This window comes from Monopterus albus, unplaced genomic scaffold (assembly GCF_001952655.1).
Source record: "Monopterus albus unplaced genomic scaffold, M_albus_1.0 scaffold15.1, whole genome shotgun sequence".
In the NCBI taxonomy this organism is placed as follows: Eukaryota; Metazoa; Chordata; class Actinopteri; order Synbranchiformes; family Synbranchidae; genus Monopterus; species Monopterus albus.
In genome coordinates, this window is record NW_018127895.1 from 1,633,578 (window position 1) to 1,644,665 (window position 11,088).

Below are 11,088 nucleotides of genomic sequence, written 5' to 3' on the forward strand. Positions count from 1 at the left end.
TCAATATCACAATGAGAAACAGTAAAGTATGTTTTCAGGCATTTGAGGGCAGGCTTTATGGCAGATGTTAAAGAACGGATGCAGTGGCCCTAGAAGGAGGTGTGAAAGGACATTTGACTGTTTTACTGCTGTTGCACAAACCCTGGAGCATTTTCTCTGTACTGGCCTCACACATTTAATCCCTTCTGTGCCCTCTACATACAGACCAGTGCATTTATGTAGCGTGTGCCTATATTCGCTTTTATTTGTGTTACATCACCACTGGCAGATTTTTTTTTTTTTAACTGTCAATGGGAAATACAGTACATTTCAAGCACAAATACAATTATTTCTAAGAAATGCTAACTGGTTTATGTTCTGAGAGGAATTTTGCAGCATAGGTTAAAGTACTGATATAATGACTTCATGAACTCAACTTTGAAGAGATGCACAAAGTTTAAACTGCATTTGAGTTAATTTCTTTAAAGAAATTTAGCAGTGCACGACAGACTAGGGAAACCTTAAATGAGTGGATCAGTTTTAACTGGAGCTGAAATGATTTATCAATTAAATCATCTGACAGAAAATCAACCGCCACCTATTTTGCTAAATCATTTAAATGGAATTATAAACTAAAATGTCACATATTCTGGTTGGTGCTTTTCAATGTAAGAATTTCCTGTTTTCCTCTATTATACGCTGGATCACTGAATATCTTTGGGTTTTGAACTGCAGGTCAGACCAAACAAGACATTTAAAGACATTTCTACTGCGGGTCTCTCACTCACTACTGTAACGAGGGTCAGTGAGGATGTGTAATGGTAAAACATACAAGCAGATCAGTGTAAAGCAACACTTTTAAACTAAGTAATTAGTCAGCAAAGGCTGTTTGTGGTGAAGCTGTCAAAACAGGAGACATGTCGGGAAACTTGAGATACTGCGACCTCGACTGATGTGCAGATCATGGACTTTCTGACCTGCTGCATTAGTTGCCCCTCAGCATGCCAGCGGTCCTGATAGCTGCTTGTGACTTGCTACTCAGTCCCGCTCTTCTCCAAACTCACTGTCGGTGCATGGCTTATGCTTGGAATGCAAAACCTTCTTATGGGGCCTGTAGCTTAGCAAATAGAAGCACTAATTTATCCTGACTCACACAAGTGAGAATAGGGCATGGCCTGGTCACACGGGGGGACAAGAAGCTACACTGCAGGGGCTTAAGGCCATGGCCGTGCAAAGATACTGATGATTAAGCTAATTAGGACTTGGTGTGGGCCTTGAAGCGTTTAATGGTTTATTTAATGTTATTATAGCTGGAGAAAGAGACACACAAACAGAAATGATAGATTATGTTAAACTCCAGACTGGAGGCAGAAGACGGCAAACGCCTGAAGTCTCTCTCACAAGGAAACACTCACACTTTTCAACATTGTCTCTACATTGTAGTTGTGGGGCTGATGCTCCATTAGCAGCCACGACAATGAGCACTTTCCTGTGTATTTCAGACACACTGAAAAAGACATTACATCAGCAGTTATGGTGCTGGCAGGAGAACGGTCCTACACACAGTACATTCAGTTGGCTTCAGAAAGCATCCAGATCCCTTCTCTCTTTGCTGTGAGAGTAGATTTATTTTTAAATGGATATAACTGGGCAGAACTCAAGGCAGTATGTTTAGGGTACACCAGCACTGCTCATCGCCTGGCTAACACTATCCCTGTAGTAAACCGCTGAGAACAGCCTGAAGCATACAGCCAGACAACATTGGGGTGTCTTCAAGCAAGACTCTGTCCTTGAGTGGCCCAGCCAAAGTCCAAACCTAAACCCCAAACAATATCTGTGGAAAGACACTTTTCATCTAATCAGACAAAGCACGAGAGGATATGCCAGGAAGAATGTAATAAACTGCCCAAATCCAGGTGTGCCAAGCCTGTAGAGACTTACCCAGGAAGAGAAAGGGGCTTCTACAAAGTACTGAAAGTCTTTCATTTTTAACAAATTTACATAAATTTCTAAAAGCACGTTTTCACTTTTGTCATTATGGATTACTGAGTGCAGAAACCGATGGTCCAAATGACAAATGTTTAAATTTGAATAACACAAGAAACTGGGGTCTGAATATTTACTGAGGTGACTGTACATTAAAATATCTGTAGTAATGACGTGATTTACTTTTAAATACACCGAGTTTCAAGACAATCACAACACAGCGGCCATTTTTCACTCATTAATACCACAGATCATTTCACACCCAGTAAATCATATGTACTAACAATTCCAAAATAAACATAGCTAAACCTTTTGATGCTGGGTCCTAAAGTGAGATGTCAGTATGGAATTGAACTGACAAGGAAAGGACTGTAGGAGTTCATAGACTACCGCCAGAAGGCTGCCTATAGCTGCAACAAGAAATATTTACCAAAGTGTGGAACATGGAGGTAATAAAAAGAGGTTGAGAAGGACAACAAAGACACACTAAAGAACACAAGTAGGAGTGGACATACACATATGAAGGGGAGGAAAGAGTAAAACAGGATTTGAAGCTTAAACACACAAGGGGAAAGCGGAAGGGGTCTGGGCAAATTAACTTTCAGGACACTCTTGACACCCAGAAGCCAATCAGATTTTCATTAACTGGCAGAGGGACAGGCAAAGCTAGCACAAGCTAATTAACCTCTGGATCTCTCACTGCCAAAGGAACATGGAGGGAAATTCTGGGAAGCCAGAGAAGAGGAGAGGAGAGGGAGACGGGGGACACCCTGGGCAGAGGCCTTCAAGTTGAGGCAATGTGTGAGGCATAGAAAGACTGAATGAGGCTCTACATACGAGGGGATATACCAGAGGGGAGGACGAGACTATGTAAAGGCCATATACTCCAATATAAAGGTGTGCAGTTAGATGTTTTATAGACTGCCACGCTACAACACTGTGTGAGTGACAGGGTGAGGGTCAGTAAATGTATGTAGGATATGTGTAATGAGCATCTCTGCATAATCGATTACCTCTGTGAGCTAGAGTGAGAATTTTATCTTGGAAGACATAATGAATGATGCAGTGGCCCTGACTGATGGGAGTTAAATACTTCCTTGTTTTGCCATCTGCAGATAATGTTTGTATAAAACAGTAAAACTGTTGAATTTTAATGAAAATCACAGATTAATCTGACAATTTTATTGATAATTCACTTAGTCTCAAATCCTTTTTAAATGTGGCTTTTTACGCAGTCTTGTGTCGATATTTTTAACGTTGTTTGTCTTTTCTAAGGCCAGAGACACACCAAGCCAACTAGCAGAAAGAACTAGCAGCGGCGAAGGCCGACTGTTGCGTTGCCTCACGTTGCCTTTGTCTGGGCCAGTCACGGCGATAAAGTGCCACTTGAACACACTGCACAGACGACAGCCAACGGCCGACTAGCATCTACGTTCTGCGTCCATGTGAGAGAAATAGCTCACCCTACCAGCAGGTGGCAGTATCTGCATTTGCCATTCAGAAAAGGAAAGAGGAGCTAGACTGTGGAAATACAAATGTAAACAAAGCAGCTGTTGTTCAACACAGCTGCTGTTTATAGCGGCTTCTAATCGAGAATATGTCTGATAAGAAGTTGCAAATGGCGCTGATGTTCTCTGCCCACAGTCTTTTGATTGTGGAAGAAGAAAGGAGGTCGTGGAGGTGAAAAATAGGAGAAACCACAAATTCATTTGGCAGCATGACCCCAAACATAGTGTCATACAAAAAACTATCATCAAAAACAAAAAACCAAGGAGTCCTGCAGCAGATGGTCTGGTCCCTGATCTCAACAACTGTGGCCACTTTCTCCAAAATGCTACGACAAACCTACCTGACAGGTATGTTGAAAGGTCGTACTAGTACGGCAAAGAGTGGTCAAACCAACTACTGATTTGATCTCATTTTTCCTTTCTGTTTACTGCACCTTGTGTCAAGTTCATTAATAATTAAAAAAATATTTATGGCAAACTAATTTCTGCAGCTCAAAAATACACAATATGAGCCCAACCATCATTGATACATCTCTGTTCCTCTGCTATGTGTGTGGTGTGTGATTTACATGTCTTACCTTGGAACGTTGCCCTGGTAGAGGAACTGGCCTCTGCGGGGGAAGAGCTCTTGGAGCGCGAGTTAAAGGGTGATTGTCTGAAGCACTCATCCAGGAATGGTCTGAAGCACAGGGACAAGATAAATAATACCCACACTGACATAGCCACCAAATCAAACAAATGTTTAAACTATATTTTTAAAATCCTGTTTAGTACTACTCATGAAATTGTCAATAATATATGTAAAATTGACAAGAAAGACGTTTCAGAGCTACACAGCAAATACATGGAGTATTAGGAACTCACCTGTTTATTCCCACCATGTTACTGTCTTTGTGGTTGTTGGCCTTGCTCACTTTTTCTGGATAAAAAAAAAAACACAATAAAAACGTATTAACCCTGTCAATATAATACCACTGATAAAATTCTATTTTACCCTATCTATTCAAACCTGACCTTACAGACCTCCTAGTCTAGTAAGTCGACCTTGAGCTAAGATTTCTTTTGTCAAACTACTATTTCCAAGTTCAAGAAGTAATGTTGACACTGAATTTATATTAGAGCCCAAGTCTACTACTGAGAAACAACTATTTGGTGGTGGCCAGCAGCTAATTTAAGTTAAGTGTCAGTTGTTAGGTTTCCAAAAATTTCCCTGCACATAGACTGTTATCTGTGCACTCTATGAGTCTGATAGCTGCCTCCCTTTAAGTTAAGTTCAGCTGGTAAGGCGCAGGTTTGCCATGCCAGCAGGGGTGCGCTGGCCATCTGGAGCAGTGGGAGTCTCTCTAGCAGGTCCGTCGACCTGTGGGCTGAAAGTTAGCCCAACAAAACTATTACTGGAATGTTTTTAAAAAATAGTAATGTGCATGTCTGCATCAGACTAGCCAGATGGCACATGTTTGTGCACGGTCATGCCTCTTGTATGTTAATAGGGAAACAAAATATTACAGACACCTTGCAGTATTATGGAGTCCAGGGCAACTTCTGTCCCCGACTATGGTCTCTAAACTGCTGTCGAGTTGAACCAACAGCTCTTGAAATGTTATGGAGAAAGATTACACTGTACAGGTGTACCCAACAGACCAGTACTCTGTGTACAATAGGAGACAGTTTGTGGGCACACAGGAAAAAATCCTTGGTCAAAGCTGTTGATCATGGCAACATGTGTTTACTGAAATATTTATGGTACTATTTAGGTGGAATAAATATAAAAGCTAAGATTAATAAAATGGCTTCTGTCTGGTGTCTGACCTTCAGAGGTTTTCCTCACACATCAGCACCTGATTGTAAGTGGCTGTTTATTGCTGCTTTTTCTAAAAACACAGAAGGTTTGAAGGTTTTGTTTTTTCCAGACATATATTTACATGTATATATATATATAATGTATGTATGTGTGTGTGTGTGTGGAATCAAAAAGTGCCAACGATTGCTAGTGTTTTCCAAAAAGCCTTCCTGCAACTTTACACTATGGGTAATCTTCACACCTATCCTTCTAGCACCTAGGATCACACCTGTTTTAGGGTCACATCACACATTAAGCCATGGCTTTATAATCCATTAACACACAAGGCGAGTGTCGAAGTGGTGTTTGTAATACATGCACCTGTAATGACACACATGTAAATGGAAAAAAAGAGACCCCCAAAGTCCAACTCTGTATGCCAGAGATCCCAGGTGCTCATCAAAAACAGTACACTCAGTATGAAATAGACGCCAACAGAAGCTCACAGAGTGGTAATAATTTTAAGAGGTTTGTAAGTGGTAAGTGTGACATGTAAGTGCGACATGTAAAATCAGCTAATGCCACCACTTGGCCAGCTTATGTTAGCACAGACAATCGGCTTCAGTAATCAGCCATAAAGAGCACTATACAAACTGCCCAAGAATGGAGCCATATGTGTGAGTTTCAAGGCGATGTACTGAAGTGAATTTCAAAGCCACAACCATCTCAGTGTTCAGAGCGACCTTGCTACTGATGTGTCTCTGAGGTCCTACTGCTCTGGGTAATTCATATTGATTGCTCATTGTGTGACAGCAGCCCACTCTGTTCCTGTCCCCCTCACATTCAAACCCAGCTCTAAGGGGGCTTATGGCTGTTGCCAGGCTAGTGATGCTCGTCCAGACTGTGGCTGAAACCAGAAGCACAGACAGGTCTGGGGCATCTCTGAGGGCAGGGCTGTCCTGTGCAACTGGCAACCAGTCCAACAGACAACCACCTCAACCGAGGTCATGGCAAGAGCAGAAGGACAATCATATCCAGGGAGGGAGGGGAAGTGCAGGGGGAGAGCGTGTGCAGCCAAGTGTGCTTGAGCCGGCATGTCTGAAAACGAGTCATGGGAGAGAGAGGGAGAATGAGAGAAAGAAGGAGAGGGAGGAGGGGAGAGGGGGCATATGTGCAGACACCACTCCCCACAGAGCCTTGTGTAAGTGTGTAAAGGTGTGCACGCGAGACTGTGTGGGAAAGAAAGATTGTCAATGTGTGAATTTGTGAATATGTGTGAAAGCAAGAAGAGGGAAAAAGAGATTTTACACAAGCTTGTTTCTCTATATGGCATAACAGCGAAGCAGTCAGACGCTGGATAGAGCTGAGGTCACAGCCCAGGACTACAAGTCTAACCTGACACACTCACACTCACACACACATCTGCACCTTTTCTCTGGGGACCAATGGATACACCTCAAAGCTCTGTCTTAATCTAGCAATACAAACAGCTGTCTGCTGCTTCGATGTCACTTTCATGGCCATACAGGTAAAATGCAGAATGTCATTACATGTCATATATCCTTGACTTTACTACACAGCCACCAGAGAAAGGAAATGGAAACATGTTGGTTTTATAGTTGAGTACAACAAACCATTCAAGGTTTACATCACAGCGCTGCAGTGCAACAGATGACATGTTGCTGTGTGTCTGTCATTGTGAGTGTGTGTGCTGTGGCTCTACTGTAGCTCAGAGAACAGTGTGTGCCAGACAATGCTATGAGTCTAGAAGGAACATACCTGACAATTTGAACAGTAGTTCGGAGGCCATTTTGACCGATATGTCCTGGGAGAAGAGGTCTTTCTGGGGGCAGGCCAGCGTTTCAGAGAGGCTACTCACTGGCTCGCTCTTCTCACTCGCCCCTAAAGTGCTGAAGGCCAGCAGGTGAGAGGCAGGTGGGGTGAGTTCTGCAGGGGGCGGGTCCACCTCCATGGGCTCTGCCTTTACCTTCACCTTCTGGTAGTGGGCCTCCTTGTTGTTTTCTGCAGAGAATGATTGGACAAGATGACAATCACTGGTTAGACTGATCGAAGAAGCTGAACCAAAATAGAGACTTAGTTTTGTACACAGAACAGAGATAACTGTGAGCTGAGTGACAGAAACATAGAAACTTCTACCTATAGTGCAATGCAACCACACTGTGGTAAACACCTTATTAAAAAGGTTGTTATTGTTGACTACAAATACTTCAATTTGTGTGGACAGTACTTTATATAGACCTTATTTCACACTGTAGCTGAGGACGGGCTGGGCATAGTCCAGGCCAAGGGTGAGACAAAAGTACAACGGCAGAATCTAAAAAGCGGAGTTTATGTAGTATACCCGAGTGCTTGTGTTCCAATCAAAAACAGCCATATTTGTCTTTTCACTCATTCCCAAAGGACCCACAACGTAAAAGAAAATGGGTGCAGGTGATTAGGTGCAATGGACCAAATTTTAAGGTATAAAGAGGCAGCATCTACATGTGCAGTCAGTACTGCTCTCCAGAGGACTACAGCAAAGCAGGCAGAGGTCGTCTCAAAAACGGAGCTGTCCCAAGATGGTTTTCATGGAACAACTTCACTGACCTATAGCAGCTAGCTCTGACTACAACCTTTCCCTCGAGTACATTTGATACTTTAAACATTACAACACAAGACAGAGAAATGTTAGCAGATACAACAGCTGAGCTAACACCAAAGCTTGCTAGCATAAGCGCTGTATGTTGAATTAGCTGTGCACAAACTCCGTGGAAGAATTTATATTTCTTGTTTAGTTCATTTCCTTTAATCGAACAATGAATCTCCACAATTGCCACAGCATTGTACAATGCTGAACCTCAGCAAGGTCGACAGAGAATAACAAAAAACATGCATTCAACATTCATTTTGACCACGTCACCACCAGCACAAACCGCAAATGTCTTTGCCTGTTGTCAATCTCTTTCTAGTTTATGTGAAAAATGTCCACTGGTGTTGTACTTAACTGAATTATACAGGATTGTGTTTCCACTGTGTTTTATCCAACTTCACTTACATTACATGTCATTTTGTCATTTCAACAATTTAAGAACTTAAGAGGTAGTACCTTGTACAATACTGCTTGTATTCAATTACACAACAGCATCTGTAGGTTTCCATTCCTCTCAGTAAACAGACTAGAACTTTAAATTTGAAATACTCAAGGAAGGACCAGCCAGCAAAGAGGGTAATATCAAACCATACAGTATGTGTGTTAAAAATGTAGTTATTTGTGTTGCTAAATGAATTGCATGGTATGCTTACAACATATTCTGAATTATCTTTTGCCTGTAAACCTATGGTTCATCTCATCTCAGCATGCCGTGTAACCCCACCCATGGGATGCTTTCAGCACAGATGACTACACTGTACCTGCATAACAAATAACAAATACAGGCTTCATTTGATGTGTTTTTGCCTGCCAGATGTGCTAATCCTGTACAAGGTAATTTTATTCATATAGCCCAAATTCACAAATTACACATTTGCCTCAAAGGGCTTTAAAACCTGAGTTTGATGCAGATGAGGAAGAACAACAACAGAGGGACAGACATGCAGTTGACGTATCTCTTTCTTTCTTTCTATTGGTGTATTCATATAATCCATACATACTCTTTGGTCTGGTTGAACAATCTAAGAAAAAACAAACCCCCCTTTGACCATCACCCAAATGTACATGCTAACTAAGCATCTGGCTTATGTATACAGATGTTGCAGGAATGGAATTAAATCTAAAATAGGGAAATCCAAATAACAGCCAAAACAGGAGCACTGCCTCTAAAGCCGAGCTGAGCCGATAGCATTTAGTTGTGTGATTGGGGCAAGAGGGTGCCAGGACGTCACGCTGGCCTTCAGCATGTCTGTTCACTAAAGCAAACGGGAAAGCCGTAAACTTCACTTTAAATTTTAATGTAGTGATGAATCTAGACAAACTGTATAATAATTGGGAGGTGTTGGATAGAAGAGTGTCTGACTCCTGGTGGTTTTCCTAGCACATAGAGGAAACAATGATCTGAAATGGTCTGGAAGGGTGAAAACAACCACTGACTCACTTCTCATACAAGTTCAAAAGGTGAGGCGAAGTGAGCAGGTGAAAAATAGTTTAGCAGGAGATGGTATCTGTTAGGAATGTCTCAAGATGGTCTGCAGATTCCAACACTGACTCTCCTCTCTCTGAAGATTTTAAACAAAAGACAGCAGGCTGCCATAACAAAACAAAAAAAAACCCCTTGGTGTGACAAAGCAGCAGGTTTGACACAGTGCTGCTGACATGGAGACTTAGCACGGTTATGGGATATATGAATCTGGCAGGGCATCGGGAGCAGGGGGAGGTCAGAAGAGCTGGAGAAAGGCGAGGGGAGGGAGGGACGGATGACAGTAACCCTGCGCTAACCCTTCCACCCCTGCCCTCACATTCTCCACTCCTCTGCAGAACTAGGCCAACGCTGGACATACAGTACACTGTAGTGGTAGTAGTAGTAGTAAGTATATCTACTGCTCAATTAATCAGTATGAATGTACTGTACGTGGGGATGTAAAGTGTAAACTCCTCGCAGCCTCCTCCTGGGTCCAGGTGTCTGGTTTACTGGTAGAAGCTAGCATGTGGGGGACACTGACAACCATCAGCCCCACTAATCCCTTAATCAGGTGGCCCGGGTTAGCCAAGAGTAACCTAGCGGAGGCTGATGGAGGGGCTGAGCAGAGGAGGAGAGAGCGAGAGAGGAGGGTGGATGGGTAGAGGGCACTGCGCTCTGAGGGTCAACCAAGGGACACGCAAGCTTTTATCATTGGATCACCACCATAACAACAGAGGCTGCTGCGCTGCAAAAAGCACCCCAGAACACAACCACGTACTAAAGGATACTATATGTACTTGACCTCCCAGTAATGACAATAACATCCCAAAAAGCCCTTATGGAGAGATCACACGACGCAGAAAGAAAATATTTCATCATAAACGCACTGACACCATATTGAAAGTATCACATCGCAGCAGGCCAGACCAAATTCTACCTGTCACAGAATAAAAAATGAAAATATGGCCTCACTCCCACACTGATAATAGCTATGGCTTTTTTGTTGAGGTCATGACCTAATGTTCTGAAGCCATAAAAAGCAGCCCTCAGTCTGAATCCAGCTTGTGTGTGTTTGTGTACGTGTGTACATGCCCTGTGTGTCTGTGCATGTGTGTGTCATCCCCTCTGGTGCAGTAGCCTCTTCTGTGATACACCAGCTGCCATTAGGCCACAGAATTAGGTCTAAAGGAATGTTTGTGTGTACTTGTGTGGCTGATATAATGCGAGGGCCATGCCAAGTTACTATACATATGCACTGTAAATACCTTGTTCTTCTAAAGGTAGCACTACTCAGCTTTTGAGTCAGAATCAAAGAGACTGGGGTTTTGGGGATGCTTTGTTTTTAGTGATCATCTCTGACCTCCACTTGGGTCTGTGTGGACATGACAGCCTGTACAGACCCAGGATAGGCTACACTTAGACCACAAAAGTCACATGCTATTAGCGATTTAATGCACGAAAAGTGAATTTATTGCCCAACTTTGATGAATTGACAGCATAGGAGCAAACACTTGGATGGACAGGCAGTGATGCAGACAGACCTACAGCAACTCTCTGGACGGGTTTCACAGGAACTTGAGAAGATAAAGAAATGGTGTGACAGTAATATAGTATCTCTGAATTTGGATAAAACTAAATTTATGGTATTTGGGAATCGCAAACTAGACAATGAACTTCAATTGAAAATTGGGGGAGCTAATATAGAACAAGTATATGAAAT

General features: G+C 42.6%; 1 protein-coding gene across 2 annotated transcripts in view; it reads right to left on the minus strand.

The window, feature by feature from the left end:
- The window catches only part of znf827 (zinc finger protein 827), a 64,561-nt gene that overhangs the window by 14,045 nt on the left and 39,428 nt on the right, over positions 1-11,088 (minus strand). For both annotated transcript variants that reach the window (XM_020591727.1, XM_020591728.1), the window contains exons 6-8: positions 7,033-7,275; positions 4,338-4,392; positions 4,052-4,152 (exon numbers count right to left, since the gene is read on the minus strand). In XM_020591727.1, coding sequence (XP_020447383.1) covers positions 4,052-4,152; positions 4,338-4,392; positions 7,033-7,275 — 399 coding nt within the window. The remainder of the gene's footprint in view (positions 1-4,051; positions 4,153-4,337; positions 4,393-7,032; positions 7,276-11,088) is intronic.